This window comes from Perissodus microlepis, chromosome 3, assembly GCF_051167445.1.
Source record: "Perissodus microlepis isolate ML-2025 ecotype Zambia chromosome 3, ASM5116744v1, whole genome shotgun sequence".
NCBI classification, from domain to species: Eukaryota; Metazoa; Chordata; class Actinopteri; order Cichliformes; family Cichlidae; genus Perissodus; species Perissodus microlepis.
In genome coordinates this window covers 38820473-38837694 of record NC_140463.1, presented here as the reverse complement: position 1 = coordinate 38837694, position 17222 = coordinate 38820473, and the positions used below count along the sequence as shown (strand labels likewise).

The following is a 17222-nucleotide window of genomic DNA, read 5'->3' as shown; positions in this document are numbered from 1 at the left end:
AGATCTGAGATACTGCCAGGCTTTGTTTATGCAGTGCTTAACCTCCCAATAAACATCCACCATGCCAGCGTAGTTTAAATGGCACCATTGTGCAGACACATTTTATTTTTGGTCTCTGTTCAGCCAGAGCAAATGCGGAGAATGTGAATTGCTTCCTCTTGACAAATCAATTGGAAACAAGCAAGCAATCATGGCCACTCATGATGCCTGGGCTGGTGAGGTACAGCGGTCTATTAAGAATAGACAATAGGGAACAAATGTAAGGACAGGCCCCAACATTCAGTAGAATATTTGTAAACCGAAGCACTGACTGGATTGAAGTATCTTGTCAGGAGACAGATATAACAAGGATGTTTTATCTACATCCTCACGTGCACGCAGCTTTGAATGCTCTCGGTGTAATTGCAGATTGACACGCAGTTTTAGTTCAGTCATTTCTGCTGAATTCCCCCAAATAGGATGTGTTTGACTTGCTTTAAAAAGTAGATTCAGCCTGAATCCCAGAGAAATGCTCAAAACAAACTGCACTGGGGAGAAACTGAAAAGATATTTAAGAGACATTATAAATGCAGTCCTTGATGGGCAGGGGCATACTGAATTCTGCACCGTAAGCCTTCTGCAAATCCAATTTCCCTCTTTTAAGTTCTCAACTCTGGTGGATGTTGAAGGGGAGCATATTTAATTCATGATTCACTTTAACCAAAAGAAACTATGCCGTCGCGAGTTTCCCATAAATTCATGCTGAGGTGTTTTGCAGTTTACTCATCTACAAAGGTAGGAGGAAGATTTCACCCACCACTTGGCTCCGCTGACAGAAAGAACAAATAGGAAAAAGAGACGGTGATGTTTACCTATGCATTAAAAATGAATGGGATACTTCATTAGGATCTCTTGTTTGTTTACCGCTAACATATGGAAAGGAAAATTGTGGCAGGACAGTTTAGGATGAAGAAGGTTTTGCCACAGGCTCAGACTGTTCTAGCAGGTGGTCAATGCTGGAAAGTGTTAGACGTTTCCTCGCATATTTTTTCCCCGTTTGAATAATCAGGTCTGTGACTCCTGCGCTCACAAAAAAAAAAAAAAAGGAGGAATTGATGCTTGGATTAGGTGAGCAGTTCCACTTTACACACAGAAAGGTTGAACGTTTGCGGATGAAAACGAGTGGAAGTCACGGTGTGAGAACGGAAAGCGAAACCGAGCCTTGGTGACTTTTACTGTGCATTATAAAAGACATGACACGCTACAGTGTCAGCTAATAGTGCTTTTTGATTTTACTCTGGCCGTCAAGAAGCTGTAACAGTTGTAGACCCTAAAACCTTTAAGGTGCCCGCTATGTTCTTTATAGGAAATTGTACCTTTTCTTTCCTTAAATCACACTTTTTTCTTTGATTTCTCATAATTACTAGCTGAAACACTTAAAAAAAAAAAAACAACATAGTGGAGCAGGTTTATTAAAAACTAAGTGGTCCACTGTAACTCAACGATCCATAAAACAAACGAGCAGTGAGGCTCAAACACGCGGCTCCTTAAAATCCCCAGCTGTAGGAGCAATTTGCAGTGGTCATGAAGAAGAAGCGTTCAAGGACATAGGAGAAAAAAATCCCTATTTCAGTGTTAAAGCAGCTGGGTACCTTTTTAATAAGAACCTGAAGACCTCAAATGATTTGCAGGGTTCTGGGGAGCCCTGAAGTGCGCTGGCACCGAGTCCTTTGAGCAGCAGTAATTGGGCAAAAGACGAGTGTCACCTCACAAAAAAAAAAAGTGCGGGTATTTCTTTAACAAGCACACAACCTCTTGTAGCAGTGAAATCGGAGCTACTCGCAAATGTAAAATGCGATCACCAGGCCTGGTGACTGTTGTTGGCCCAACCGCGGTATGGTAAATAGCTGGGAGTCTTTTGTTCTCTGCTGTAAGGTAGAAAGATTACTGAAAGAGGCCGTCTTTCTCCCATTCCTCATCGTCAGTGAACGCATCGCGGCAAAGATGAAATGTGAAGACGGTCTTATCCAAAAAAATAATTCTCAGCTTGAGGCTGATTTCTGTTCTTAGTAATTCTGGATAAGTGGTTCCAGTGGAATATTGATGATCTGTGTCTGTTTGGTCGCTGATTGAAAACACACTAACCAGGGATTTTTCCTCTCTCTTTTCAGGACCTCCTGTAAGTATGCCTGCTTCACATCGTTTGTGATGACCCCGTGAAGGTAAAAGCAGAGCAAAAGACATGCACAGAGGTGCAGACAGCATGCCGCTGTGTAAGGTATAAGATTACAGGGGAAAAGGCACGCGACAAGAGCAAGTTGGGATGGTATGTGTGCTGCAAAGAGCAATTTGTGTACAAGAAAAAGAAATGGAAGCAAGAAGAAGAAGGAAATGTTTGATATTTTAGGAAAGAAAGAGCCAGGTGAGGTTTATACTTCAGGCTCTCAGGAAATAATCCTGCACATAATCCTCCTTAAAACAATTACACTGGGTTTAAACGCTGATATTTTGCATTGATTAAAGAAACGAGATGTAACGTGTTAATTAGGGAATTTTGAATGATGGAGGCTTCACTCTCTTCGCTCTCAGTCTTTCCCCTAACATAAGCTAAACATCTATGCAGATTTAGCTGATGGACATAACTGTGCTATATCATTTCATAATGTATCTTTGACAAGTTGCCTAAGTGCTATTTCTGAAATGCACTTTAAGGACAAAGTTACTTTTTTAAAAATGTTTTTTTATTTTTTTGCTGTTTATGTAAAAGATAACAAATCACGACAAACTTGCTGACAGAAATTTCAGCAGCTGTCTCGCTGACTTATTAAAATAAACTCTTTATCATTGGCTTACCCCTATGAGGCACCCTCACCCGTCATCTGCGCAGCCTGCTTTATAAAATTCTCGCTACCAGCATCTGTCCCTGCCAGCGCCCTGAACCTGGAGAGATTATCTCACCTCATTACACCGCCGGGTGATCGCAGATTCGCTCGTCTTTCAGATGGAAAACCTCAGAGTTTCCCTAAAGATGAAGAGAGAAGCATACATACATGCATAATCGCCAGAGCTTGTGACAGTTTGCAGCAAAAGCAGGTCAAGCGGGTACTCTGTGTGTGTCGGTGCGTGTGTGTGTCTACATGCGCGTGAGCTCTGTTAAAATTTTTTATATTCCAGAAGGCTGGTGTGATTGAATAGGTATAATAGTGTGTGCCGACTGAGCTGTAAAAGCTGTAAGTTAATCCTCCGAGCCTTCTCAGACGCTCGCTCCCGGGGTTCTGGGACATAAGTAAATGCAGGTGGTCTTACTTCTCAGCCCCTCGTGCCAGGCCTTAGATCTGACAAATAAAATCATACTGTGATGTGTCTCAACAGTTGATCGGAGTCCAAGAGGCGTCGTTGAAATGTTTGTGCAGTAGGAGATGGCGGATTTGCCAATAAACGCATGGAATGCTGCTATTACTTTATCTTTATTTAGGCCTTCATTAGGATGGTTCTTTGAGTTAGACAGTAAATCTGCATGAGTAGCTGACAGTGTTCCAGCTGTGGCTAACAGGTCACCTTCTGATGAAGTCATTTATAGGTAGCACAACGTGCTCTAAATGTTTGGTAGGGGTCCAGCTTTTATGGCTCCGAGGGGGAAAAAAATCTAGCAATGACTCACCCACTGCTCACCAAATCTGTTTCTGAAATAAAAAAAAAAGCCCATTCTGGTGTCAGTGATCTCATATGGGTCTTTTTTAACATCTGGTATGCCCGACCGGAGGATGGCAGGGGACATGTCGGCATGAATATTCAGCAGTTCCCGCTATAACTCTGGGAACACTGCGTAAATTGTACACAGCCCTCGGAGCCAAACAAACCGACCGCTGCAGAAGTCATTACAGATCTATGTGCCTTAATCGTTACTAAGCTACCGATGAACGCACGGGGACCTGTGGTTTGCAGAGACAGAGAGAGAATAGGTTTCCTCAATCAAAAGTCATCAGGGAAGATCTTCTTTGGCGGCTCCTGATTGCCTTCAGATATGGAAAAGCGATTTTCTTTGTTTTGATTTCCTCGTCTTTTTCCAGAGCCCGCGCGCATTCGTCAGCTTTCACGTCGCAGACTCAATTGTCCAGCGACGTGCTGCTGGAGATCTCCTGTTATTCTCCAGACAGATTGGAAAAATGTTCAAATGAGACACCTTACAGATGATTTTCAACTGAGAGTACTTACACGAGGAGCGATTTGCCCATCCTTGCCACCGAAACCAGAAAAAATGTTTCTTTTTCGGTTACCGCACATAAATATTCTCTGGGGTGGTGGTGGAGGGGGGTGGGGGTTCTGCGAATTGACAGCTGAGGCGAAGTTATCATGTCTTTCCTACTTGGTTTTTTATCTTTTCTCATCTTTCTGTGCCTCTGAAAAAGCCGCTTCATGTCAAAACATCAACCCCGAGCGCTCGCCACTCCGTGTGCACACCATTTAGTGCCAATCAAGCATAAAACACCATCCCTGAGGCTGCAGTCAAGTACCCACTAACACCCTCCACTGTGTGTATCTGTGTGTGCGTGAGTGTTTTTTTTCTCAGCACAAACTGAATGCCATACTAAATTAAAATTATACAGTCAGAGAGAGAAAGTAGCATGCTTTGAAATCTGGTCAGAAAGACGAGGGGAAATATTTGAAAGCGATACAAAAACTGGGAACATCAAACCAACTTCAGCTCATTTAAGCGTGTCTGTGTACCACAACGAAATCCACGGCCAAGCAGGGCTACAGTGCAGCCATGAGGTAAATAAATCTGGTTGTGTCTGTATTTGACAAGCGGTTTCCGCCTCCCCGCTTCATCTACGCGCAGATTCCAGCGCTGCAGGTTGGAGCTGATCTGTCACAATCTATGAATTATGCAGTCGCGGAGCAGGGATTAGAGGCGATGTTGGGGTGAAGCAGAGGAGTTCGGGCGCCCTCAACTCTTCATCCTTCATCTGATATGCGCTGCGGCTCCACACCTGTTAATAAAACATCTTCCAGCTGGAGTTTGATGACTTCTGCCATGCAGAGGAGGAGACGTTTGTGAAGGAAGCCTTGCATTCTCACAAGTCGTGCTCATTTACACTTTTTGCTGCGTTGTGGGGTTCTGTATGCTTAAAACTAAGCGTCCACTAACAGCCGTAGCATCACAGGAGAGGCCGGAGCGCAGACAACACACAGGCTTTGGCAGGGAAGAGAGTCCCGCCGAGAGCTGAAAGTGGATCTATCTGACATGACAGCGTTTACTTGGACTCATAAGGGCAGCGGTGCTTGAACAAGCCTACTGGCACTGGATGTGACAACATTGAGAATTTGACCTTTTCGATGTTAGTCCTCTGCTCACGCTGTGCCCATCAGCGGCACTTGTTTGTCAGTAAATGACGACGTGCAGCTCTCGGGCCAACCGAGTCGCGTACTTTGGCTCGCTGAGCAAGCCGAACACTCACAGGGATGACTGGATGTCGCAACGGTAGCGCTGAAGGAGCGCCGAATGAATATTAAGCTCGCAGTTTTAGAGAGAGAGAAAAAAAAGCTTGACAGCTTTGTGATTGAAAGGAATTTTCCTCCTGCTCACAACATCAAATGATGAGAAATGTAAAAGCAGGCAGTGTGCGGTTCTGATCGAATCAGCAGAAGAAGCAAAAGAAACACTTTTCCAAGTGGAGCCTTGTCCGTTCCTCAACATTTCATGTCCGCAACAAGAATTTTGTGGGTCAGAAATTTGCTTACGTATTGCACATGGAAAAATTTGGCCTGCACATTTGGCTTTTCATGCTGACAATTTGTGTTAAAGCTGTTTAAATGCCTCTCTCCTCGGGAATGATGAGATCCTGCGGGAGGGAGGATCTCCTCCCTGTATAATTTGATACCACTTAAACAACGCGCACACACATACGTAAATATATAACCAGTCGCACTATCGGCTTCCTCAGTTCACAGAGTCCCTGCTCCCACAAGAACATCCAAACACATAACAACAAGCATACACACACACACATAACACATTAAAGTCATCTTATGCCGGCTAATTGTGATACACTGTGGATATGGGAACCAGATGCCATTCCCAAGTCAGTTTTCCAGTGTGGTTTTCCTATCCCTGCCTAACCTCTGCGTCCAGATTCCCCCGACGAGCACCAGCCACTTGTGGTCGTTCGTCCCTGCCCATTTTGCTCTGATTACTCACATCTCTGTCCTCCATTAGCTTCCTGCCTTGAAGAAAAGTTCCCCTGGGGCCCATGCTCGTATGATTGAAGGTTCCCATGCAGAACTAGCAGATGGAGGTGTACATGTTTTCACTGGATGTCCTTCTGTTTATTGGAGCTTTATACACAATCGAACCAGAGCGTGCTGCAGATTCTAACACCAGCGATTCAGTATAATTGCAATGTCAAAAGGGAACTTTTGCAGTGCGGAGAGCAAATGCTGAGAGCAGCAATGCTGTATTAGTTTCTTTCCAAGCTGCAAAAGAACTCATAGATTTGGAGTAAACTGACTGGTACTTATAAAGCGCTTTTCTACTTCGCTCAAGCGCCTTATACGACATGCCTCATTCACACAAGCACTTTTTTCTACATTAAGTGCTTTCTATCTGACATTCACACTCCAATGAGCGCATCAAGAACAACTTAGGGTTCAGTGTCTTGCACAAGGATACTTTGAATGACCTGCTCAACCTTTAAAGCTGTAGCCATCCCAGAAGTAAAAGATAAATTAGGTATCTGAAGTATAGCAATTTTATCCCAGCAACTAAACAAAAACGTTGAATTGTTGCTTGAAGTCAGTCGGATTAAATTTGATTCTGACTTTTCGGTTTCAGTCCAGGTTCAGCCCTTTCGAACGCTTCACTGTGGCCCTCCTCCCACTCACCCCTCCTCACCTGCCCCCTCTTCACCCATCAACACTTGGTGCCCGGAGGATAGTTTCTTAACTTCCTGTGTACACATGTTTATTGATATTGTGCGGCTGTGTGAAAGGAGCGCGCCTGTAAAGAAGAAGTTGTAAAAGCGGTAGTTGTTTGCCTGTGCTCTCGGAGATGCCAGTGCTCCAGGGTGAGATGATTGGATCCATGTGGCCGGTAGTTCAGGCTACAGCAACTGCTGCCAGCCCAGTTGGCCCCGCTTCCACAAAAAGAGGATATTAGCTCAGTTTGATGGATTGATTTTTCTGAACCTCGATAAGTTTAACAGGTCACCGCGATGAAAACTAATACAACCGAGTCCAGACAGAGGTTGCACGCACATCTCTGACTTTTTGCATCTCGTCGGATTATGCGGATTGTCTCGCAAGATTGTACAAGCAGCTCGCGGCCAAAACCCACGAGAATCGTTTTGCTCGTGTCAACAACAGCTAAAGCTGTGGACGCGAGCCAGCCCCCTCGCCTCGTGCTGCTTTCATCCATCATGCTTGGACTAAATTATATTAGAAGAGGAATGTGAAGAATGGATATTCGGTGTCCTGACTTCTATATAAGACAGCTTAAAATTAGCCTGACAGAAAAGATGTACTTTTCAGTTTGTGTGCTGCTGCGGCTTGAGCATGGACATTCATAGCGAATGACAGGTTAAACTGCTTACTTACTGATTGCAGGGAAATGAAAAAAGAAATATGTGAGGAATAACAACAAAATTGCATGATTTGTGTATTTAAATCTGTCACTGCATTCCAGATCAGGCCAAAAATTTATAAACACCAAAATTAGAGATATAAAAGGGGACTATTATAGAAACAATGCACATAAAAGCTTCCGCGGTGGTTGAAACCGCATCATCATCACATTAAAATAAATAAATTCTTTGACATGAAAATGGAACTAAAGAAATCAAATTGACTTATGAATAAATTAGGGGGTCAGCTAATGAGTGTGTAAGTGACACAGGGTCAAAATGTATCAGAACACAGAGCACTAACTGGCGCTCTTCCATTAAGGTCAGTGCCCTATTTACTGGTTTTAAGGAACCAGCAGACGGGTCTTCCTTCACCTTCTCCACCAAGTTTCATGAAAACTGGCTCGACAGGCCTAAGCCGCAGTCGAACAGATGAAAAGCTTTTTGGAGGGACATTGCGCAATCTGTTCACTTCTTAGTAATCACCATTGCAGGAGGCACATATGAAATATACCTCAGTGCCAGAACTGTTTTATTGAACATCATTTACTCTTTCCATCTAATATGAAGTGAAGTCAGTTACATTGTCAGATTTAAATGACAGTGTTCTCCATGTTGCTTGTGGGTTTGGCCTCAGTTCACTTTGCCTTTTTATATTTCCCCGCAGACCTTTCAATATTTCTCTCCCACACTTTTTTTTAAAGGTGGCAGGGCTTTCCTCGTACAAGCCTTTGCAGGAGAGAGTGGTCTTGGTTTGGCTTCGAATGAGAAGCTAGACATGTGTCTGGACAGGGGAAAAAAAAGAAGCTTAATCCTGATCCAGTGGTCCACCATAAACTTGACAATATCATACATACAGGATGTTCTGTTACAAATCATCTCAAGATGGAAATTTGACATAAGTTTGCCCAGCACTGAGCAGCAGATGATGTGAGGCTTACCGTCTGTATGATATGTGTCATTTTCAATAAGTGGATAAGAGCTTCTGCTTTGGGGTGGCTGCATTCATCAGCTCACATATAGAGGACATGTTTAGTGTTTTGGACGGCCCGCGTGGGGAGTAATCTTGATCGCGGAAGAGATTTTTATGGGAAATAACTCAGAGAGTATGCCAGATTCACACAAAATATGGGAAAAAAGCAGAAAAAAGTGAATACGGCATAAACAGATGCGCAAGAAAAGTAATGCTTTTAGGTGACAAAGAGAAAAGTCTTTCATTGAAGTAAATACATACATAAAAATTGACTATTTATTCACAGGAGAAAGTGATTTGTTACTGTACTGGTTACATTACTTTCTTGACACTCCGAAAAATGATTTGAAGCGTATTTTCTCATAATCACAGTCAACAAGATAAACCTATACCTACAGTCCCACACACCTTTACAAATCCCTATCATAATGAGGACACACGTACTATCTTTCTGTTGGTATTTACTTATGAACACAAAGCTGGAAATCATCCCAAAGAGCTTTCAGAGCGATCTCCACGGTGATTCTACTTCAAAAACTTGAACCGGTAGAAAAGGAGGCTACAAGTCTGACAAATCATCGCTACTTTTGTTACCTGTTGAAGTTCAGGCTCTGGCTGCTGGTCTGGGGTTAGCATCCACTCAGCTAATGTTGCTCTGGGTTTTTGGCTAGCTCAGCATTAGCATGCTATCTGTGCATATGCTTGCAGCGAACCCAGTGCAGTTACTTTTGTCCTGGATGCAGTTTACACATTACCATTGCGCTATTATCCTTTTGTGCAACAAAAATGGAGTTAATGTCCATATTTCCTTTGTAGACCACCCCAACATTTTCCTCCTACTGCACGCGAACTCAAATTAGCTGACTGTAGCAGAAAAAAAACGTGTTTGTTCAACGTTATTTTCTTTTAATCCACATGGCATGTCGCTAATTGAAGAACCGTTGTAACACAAGGAACATCATAATTGTAACAGTAATGTAATTACTGAATTTAGTACAACAAAGCATTACATCACTGTGTCACTGAAAAATGTAACGTGATTACAGTAAACTGTTACCTTGTAATGCGTTACACGTAAATCGGCCACAGACAACCTGTGGCCGATTTGCCATCACCAATTAACCTAACACACTTAACCTTGGACTGTGGAAGGAAGATGGAGAGAATCCACACGCAGATCGTAATTAGCAAACATCAAACACTGGAAGGGCTTTACTGAAAAAAAGCTTTTAATTCAGCGTCAACATGCATGCATCTTACATTTTTGATCTATCCAAAATCAAAGTGAAGAAAACACAAACAGCGTGAAGTGTATTTCAGTGAACTGCTCCTCTGCCAAACCTAATTAGTTTGTTATTTTAAGCTATGCATGCAGTCATTTAAGAATTAAGTGCAATCTAGTAGGTGTGGAAAGCACTGTAGAGGGTTAATCGTGTTCAGCAGAGGAACTTGCTAATGAACAGCCATGACCCAAGGAGCACCTGCTTATGAAACAGAGCCAGAGCAGAAGCAGTAAAATAGATGTGAAAAGCAGACACAGGTGCTGATTAGAAAGCTTCCTCGGGGCAGACTGAAACCACAAAGCTGCAGAGACGGTTTGACAAAGACACACACTGCAGTTCCACTGTAGTACAGTTTGGAAAAGGTCTTTGCAAGAGAGCTGTTTTAATAGTCTCTATAAAAGACCCTTGCTGCACTCGCTTAAACCTTCTGGAAAAGCTCCAGCACGTGTTGTCTCTCCAAGTGATGTGCAAATGATGAAGCGTATAATGAGCAGGTGCACACTGTGCAGCCAAATCATTTCCACATGCTTAATGTCCAGATGGAAGAGTGGAATTACTATTTGGTGAGATATAGGTGTGCCAAAAGTACCGTTCCACTTCAGCAAAAAAAAGAGAAAAAGTCTACCATAAAAAGCTACTGAGTGCAGTTGCCAAGTTTTATTTGACTGATATGTTTAGGAGTGCTGATTATCAAAAAAGACACTTACAGGCATTTAAACTCAGTTATAATATCTCATCAGATGCTTGATCTGCCCTTACAAGGTGTCTTTTGGTGTATGGATGCTAGCTCCCAAGAGATAGCTAGCCTGTTTTAGAAGCCTACATAATTAGGTTGGAAAAGTTGCAGGTTTATCAGCAATGAGACCGGGGTTTGTATCCCATTGGGCTTCTTATGTTGTTGACTTGTTTTTACTTGGTTTATTTTTGAATTGCTCTCACTTAATCAAACCTGGTTTTGGGTTAAATGCACCTTCATAATGTTATAACTTCAGTAATGATGTAACAATAAAGAATATCTATTTAAACCCCAGGATGACACCAACTGGCCCAACCAACACCTCCAGCTACATTAACCTTATTTATTCCCAGTTATCAGAGCTCAACATGGGCTTGATGAAGTTTCATTATGTTGCTCCACATTCTGGATTTATTATGTTGCTACATCATATAACGCTGCAATTTCCCTTCATTTACACATAATGTGGTGCACAGCAGTTCAGCCTGGTAATTATCTGCGCCAACCGCATGTGTTAGTGCCAAGCATCATACGTTAAACAGGCTTTTGTGAAACGATGCAGTGCTTATATTTGTATTTCTTTTTCTTCCAGCCATTTGTGTTTGTAGTAATGTCAATAGCCTCCCATTATCCAAAGGCAATTTCCTCAAACAAAAAAAGAAAAGAAAAAAGAAAAAAACAAAGTTTCACCAATTTCCTTTAGCTGCCTTCCTTTTTGAGGAAAACATTGGAAACTTATTTAGCCCCTCTGGAATGCCTCAGCATCATTATAAATGTAAAAGTCACATTTGATTCCAATATTCTGCCTCTTTATTCCTCCCCAGGGAACTGCAGTCGGAAACATTGTTTTCCTAATATTCCCATTTTGTATTTACAAGTGTGTTGTGCCTCTTTGCACGGCTGGTCAAGGAACAGCAGGAGCACGTCCTCAGATGTTTGTGTCTGGATTACGGCCTGCGCTGAGGTTTGAGGAAGCCTCGTATTTAAATAAATGGGATGATGCACCGCACAAGCTTGATGTGCAGGTTCACAACCCCCAAAACCAAGGCAAATTAGCCCCTGTGCAGATCCAGTTGGGACTGCACGAACTACTATACATAACTAAAAAGTTACAGACAGTTAAATAAGCATCAAAAATAATATCCAAAGGCAGCGAGCAGGGAGAAACCTGGCTACAGCTCTCTTACCTCTCAGCAGTGTGGCAGAAATTGGCTGAGGAAAACTGCTGAATTACCTCTGGAGCATTTCAGTTTTAGACTATGCTAATGTGTGCCAGGGCAGTGGAAGCCCAAGCCTGCTATTCTGGGTCACTGGTCCATAGACTGAAAGGAACAGCATCCAAACACAGGTTTTATACTAATATCATCAATCTATGGATTAGTGTCAGCATATTTTTGTATTTGGAAACAAACAGCGTTAGAGCAGGATTAGCCTGGAATGGTAACCACTACAGATTTTTGTGGTTAATGCTAAAACTACTCGTGAACAAGTTGTTCCTTTTACCTGAGGATCATTTTGTGGTTTTTAAAGATTCTGATCTGTTCTCATATTCACATTTTATTTATGGCCAGTGAAAGCAAATAGGATTTCTTTTGTAAGTGAAATGCAGATTAATACTGGCACAGCAGTTTCTCCAGGAGCTCAGGAACATTGTTGCTAAGCGGGTGGTCAGTTAGTTGATGATCTAATACTTGATGATCAAATGCCTGACCTCCCAAGAAAAAACCCAACATACTTCAGCATTCAACTTGAATTTAAAAAGAAGAAGCAGTTTTCAACACGTACTCGTTAAGCTCAGCATGTGGATGCACACCTCATTGTCAGATCCTCTCCTTAACCCCACGATCTTTTACAGAGCCCACCCAGGAGGTGCTGCCTGCCGACTGACGGATGCTGGAAGCTACCTCACCAAAAAAAAAAAGATGTAGTCCTCTTTTTCAGGGCACATTTTTTTACAACGTGCCTGCCAATACTTGGTTGGAGATTGCTGGATTTGATCCTCTAAGTAAACATGGACTTGATTTGGGCCTGTTTTAGGTTTTAATTGTATGTTTGCATAAGCCCTGCTGCCTACAGTGCACTGTTTCCCAGTTTGTGACAGCGGATTTTAATCAAATTGTGAAAGATGTCAGAAAGTACACAAAGTCAGTTTATTAATCTTTCAGTTGTGTCTCACTTCTTGACGTTCGAGCCTCGCTTAGCGGCTCTGTTTGTTTTTTAACGTGATTGGTCACCCCGGTTTTAAATAGTTTTGTTATATTTCCAGACAACATCATGATTGTCTTCACAATTACAAGTGACTTGGAACATAGTTTCTTCGTTTTTTTATGCTGTAATAGTTTGAACAATCTGTTTTTTCTCTCTCTGTCTCTTCATAGGGCCCTCCTGGTCCAAAGGGTGAAAAGGTGGGTAACTGTATACTTTGGTGTTTTTGTTGCACAGTTAATATGAAGAAATACTGACATCCCACAGCTTTTTTCTTAAGAGTCTAAAGTCTAAAATTCACTTAGTTAGCTATGCAAGATGCTCCCCTTGTGTGCAGCATGAAAGCCTACATATACTGCACTGGTTGGTGCTGTTCATTGGAAAAATGCATCAATGCAGCAGCTGGAGTACAACTCCCAATGCATGTATGGCGACTGAGGCAAAAGATCTATACAGAATAAATAATTAAAGCAATCAAGAATAGCTTCATCTTCAGTGGTTTGGTTCATATTTATTATTGGAGGTTAAAGAAATGCAAACTTTCATATCAAATTGCTTCATCTTATGTTGGAAGTAGCAGCAGGATTTCTTTCTAAATACAGTTCTGCAGCTTCTTTATGTGAATTGATAAGATATCTCCATCTTTGAAACCAGTTTTGTGCTGTGTGTCCTGAAAGAAGTCCTTCCACTCCCCTCTTTTTGGGAATCCACACACAAAGACAAACATTTTTTATGCATTTGTAGCTCCAATTATGGCGCATGGCTACGCTAACTGTTACTGTAGGGTGGGTCCGTGTCAGTGCTAAGAAACAGATCATTTAGGATTACATAACACAACACATACAGCCTCAAATTTCACTGACAGACATCATTGTCAGAATCTTAATGGTACATTCAATGCTTATGTTTTTTTTTAACATAAGCTAACATTTATTTAATTTTGTGTAAGACAGATCAAAGAGGACCTGATTTATTAGCTTGCGCAAACTGAGTTTTAGTGCAAAAAAAAGTAATGTTGGAATTTACAACGAAAGCGCCGTGACAACATTGCGTGTAACAGGTGGGAACCCAGCACTAAGCTCACACGCTACCCATTTATAAATCTGGCCCTTAATGTTTAGTCAGCTTAAAATGATTGTGAAATAGCCTGTGAAATCAAAGGAAAAATCTTGTATTTTACAGAGGAATAGATCAGAGTTTATAGTCAGACCTGTACACATGTGGTTTCTGGGCTCACTGCAAAGCTAACGGACTCATGCTAGCTTGCAATTTACTGTTGCACAGAAATTAAATGAATTTCTTGAAATTTCACATGTATATCCTTAATATCCAATATCTTTGCTTTTAGTCTTCACGTCGATAATTGGTCTGCACCATTCATCATCTGCTTCTTTCATTTTGCATTTCCACTTCATCCTGACCTTAAGTGCTAGTATTGAGATTAGCCTGCAGTTCACAAATCTATAGCACAGAGCATTAAAGACCAGAAGTTTGAGCCCTCAGTTGAAACCCCTTAAATGCCTCACTGAGCACTCCTCCATAAAACAGCAGCTGAGCATGCAAAATAACCGCACAGTTTCTTTATAAGTCTGCAGGACTCGGGGACAAAATGTGGGCCTGAGGAATTTACACCAGAGTTAAAGTCCCTGAATTCACTTATAGAAAAGGGAACTTTAAAGTGCAAACATCTAACGTGCTCCTGAGGAAGATTAAGACTTTAACAGTTCATTCATCAATAAATGATTTATGCAGTGACTTGGGTAATATCACAATAAAGGACTGCTGTGGTGTACAGCAGAAGAAATACAATGAAATGGTGTAAAAGTAAGGTCCACATACTGTGGAGCCAGCTTTTTGATTTGTAGATAGAAACTGATGATTCTTATTTGTAGGTGAATTTTTAATGAAAATTGTAATAAAAATAAAAGCATGAATGAACGCCATATCCTGTGTTTCCTGGTAGAGCCACTGAAACCCCGCATACTGGGTCTTTAACACAAGGAAAAATAGAGTGCATCAGATTGGCTTACAACAGCAGATTTATGATTTTTGAAGGTTGATTATGATAATTGTGACTAACTATGTTCCTGCTGATGAGATGCATGTTCATGCTTCTCATGTGAACCACTTCATCTGCAGTTTAATGAAATGAAAAACAACTGTGTGCATTCTTCCCACCCAAGATGAATAAACCGTTTTCCCATTAAATCTGGGTTTTTTGGAACAAGGGCCCAATGAAAAATTACAAAAAAATTCCAAGAGATGTTTTATTTGAAATTTGTTCAGGCATCGCATTCAAAGTTTGTTTGAGCACAATTCCCATCCATGTGTGAAAGATTGGTCGGCTCATTTTACCGCTGTGGCGAAACTGTAAACTGAGCCAACAGGAGAGCGACGTGCACCAAATGAGATGGTTTAGGGATGTTCACTTACCCAATTCTAGACAGATTATAGTTATATTTCACTGTCTGACATTTGGTCCGCCTCCACTCATTTCAAAATAAAATAATAAAAAACTGAGTCTAAACTTTGCTTTTGTTTGGGCTTTTACTGTAATGTGATAAAGCCACAATCGACCATGCTGATCGATTTGAAACCAAATGTTTTCTCCTTGAGGATTGCGCGCTCTCTCTGCAGGGATCTACCCCCGAAAAGGGCAGAAAGCCATCTGAGAGATCTCTGGGGCATAAAATCTGGCACGGCACCCACCAAACCTCACACCACCGCTCTCTCCCTGTTCTGTCTTTCATATCCAATCCATGTCAGTCCATGTTATCATAAGTGATTTTACTCTCAACCACAATGGATAGTTGAGGGTTCCTGCATTATTTTTCTTTATCAATGTGTTCTGAATTATACCGCTGTAATTTGGGTGTGAGTCTCAGCTTGTCATTAGCGCCGCACTTTTGTATTTATGCATGCGTGTTCGGGTATTTGTTTGACCCTTTCATTTGAAGACAAATTCTTTTTCCTTCTTTCCGCAGGGGGATCAAGGCGACCAGGGACCACGGGTATGCGGTTTGCTCTGACTTCTTGTGATTAGCAGATGAATGTGACTGTGTGTGTGTGCATCTCCCCCAGCAGAATTGTGGGCAAAAGGTTTGGGATGCATGAAATTCCTGGGATAGTGTTCTTCCAGTGTGGCCAAATACAACAAGCATTTCAGCACTGCTTATTTCCCCATCAAGAAAGGGCAGACGAATGTGCAAAATATTTTGGAAAGCATAGGGTGGTATCCTTTTCAAGATGCAGAAATTTTTTAATTTTTTTTTTACCTTGTGTCTCTAAATTAAATATGAGTACAAGCCTTTGCACACCAGCTGAAGAGCTCTGCTTAATCTCAGCAATAATCAAAAGCCAACTAGCTCAGTCGCTATAATTACTTGTGATTCACTTCAGTCTTCAAAGTGACATGGCATGTTCAGAACTATAATCATTTCCAGCTCTGCCGTTTGACATTTCTATAAAAGTGCTGCTTCTAAATGATGATAATGTGAGTGCTTTTCCGTGCTTGACAGACTCTGAAATTAATTACTCTATCTCCACTTAGCAGCTAGGGTAGCTCTCATTTTTCTCAAATAACGGTTTAAAAAAATGAGCCCTCTTTGAAAAGCAGGCTGCACAGGTTTGTTTAAAGTAGGCTGCATTAACCGAGGGTCCCACGTGCACGAGTCCACTTCTTCTGTATCATGTGGAGTCAGTAGTTTTGAATCCCGGTGACTGATTTCTTTAAGCATGGCACAGCAGGACAAGAGAGTTTGTCTTGTTTCAGTTTCCCAAGCGGATGTGATCCCAGTTCATATTCGATGCCCACCCAGACGTTAGTCAGCTCCCCTCAGGGCTAAAAAAGCAGGAGATTTTCTTGTGATTTGAATGACCTTTTCTGGGAAATTCGATTAGTGATAGATCTAATGTTACACATGGGCACTCTTCAAATTACAGTCAGGTTGTAGTTTTCCAGGTGGTTTTCCATTTTTGCAATATCTACAAAAACCAAAAAAAGAGAGAAAAGAGATGAAAAATATAGTCATATCCTCAGTTAGTTTTTGGTTCAGTAAAAGACATTTCATAATAATTGTGCCATAGTACTGAAACTCACAGGAAATGTCTTTAGTGGAACAAAATGTCCTCATTTGGATAGGATTTCTTGGTTTTGCTCCTAATTTGTAGCCTTTTAACCTCGGAAGTAGAGCCATCTGTCACTATCAGTTAAATGATTTATGTTTTGGAAACAGCAGTGTGGCCGGTGGAGTTTTCACAGGTCCTATTTGTCTTAGAGACTACATAAACAAACTGTCCATTTCATGAAAGCGTTTCATTAACTCCCGGTTATGGCAAAACTGTCCCCTAACAGGTACAAATGAACACGGTGTTGTAGTCATATGTGACGGACTGCAGGGGCATAAAAGCAGTCTAGGTCACGGCTA

The 17222-nt window shown here is 41.7% G+C and overlaps 1 protein-coding gene across 2 annotated transcripts in view; it reads left to right on the top strand.

Annotated features, from left to right (window-relative positions):
* Positions 1-17222, top strand: part of col25a1 (collagen type XXV alpha 1 chain) — a 149563-nt gene that overhangs the window by 85889 nt on the left and 46452 nt on the right. Inside the window, exons 4-6 of one of the 2 annotated variants that reach the window (XM_084924366.1) lie at positions 2151-2158; positions 12969-12995; positions 15780-15806. In XM_084924366.1, the coding sequence (XP_084780492.1) occupies positions 2151-2158; positions 12969-12995; positions 15780-15806 (62 nt within the window). Of the gene's footprint in view, positions 1-2150; positions 2159-12947; positions 12996-15779; positions 15807-17222 lie in introns of those variants that run through there. The other variant, XM_084924365.1, reaches the window with a different exon arrangement.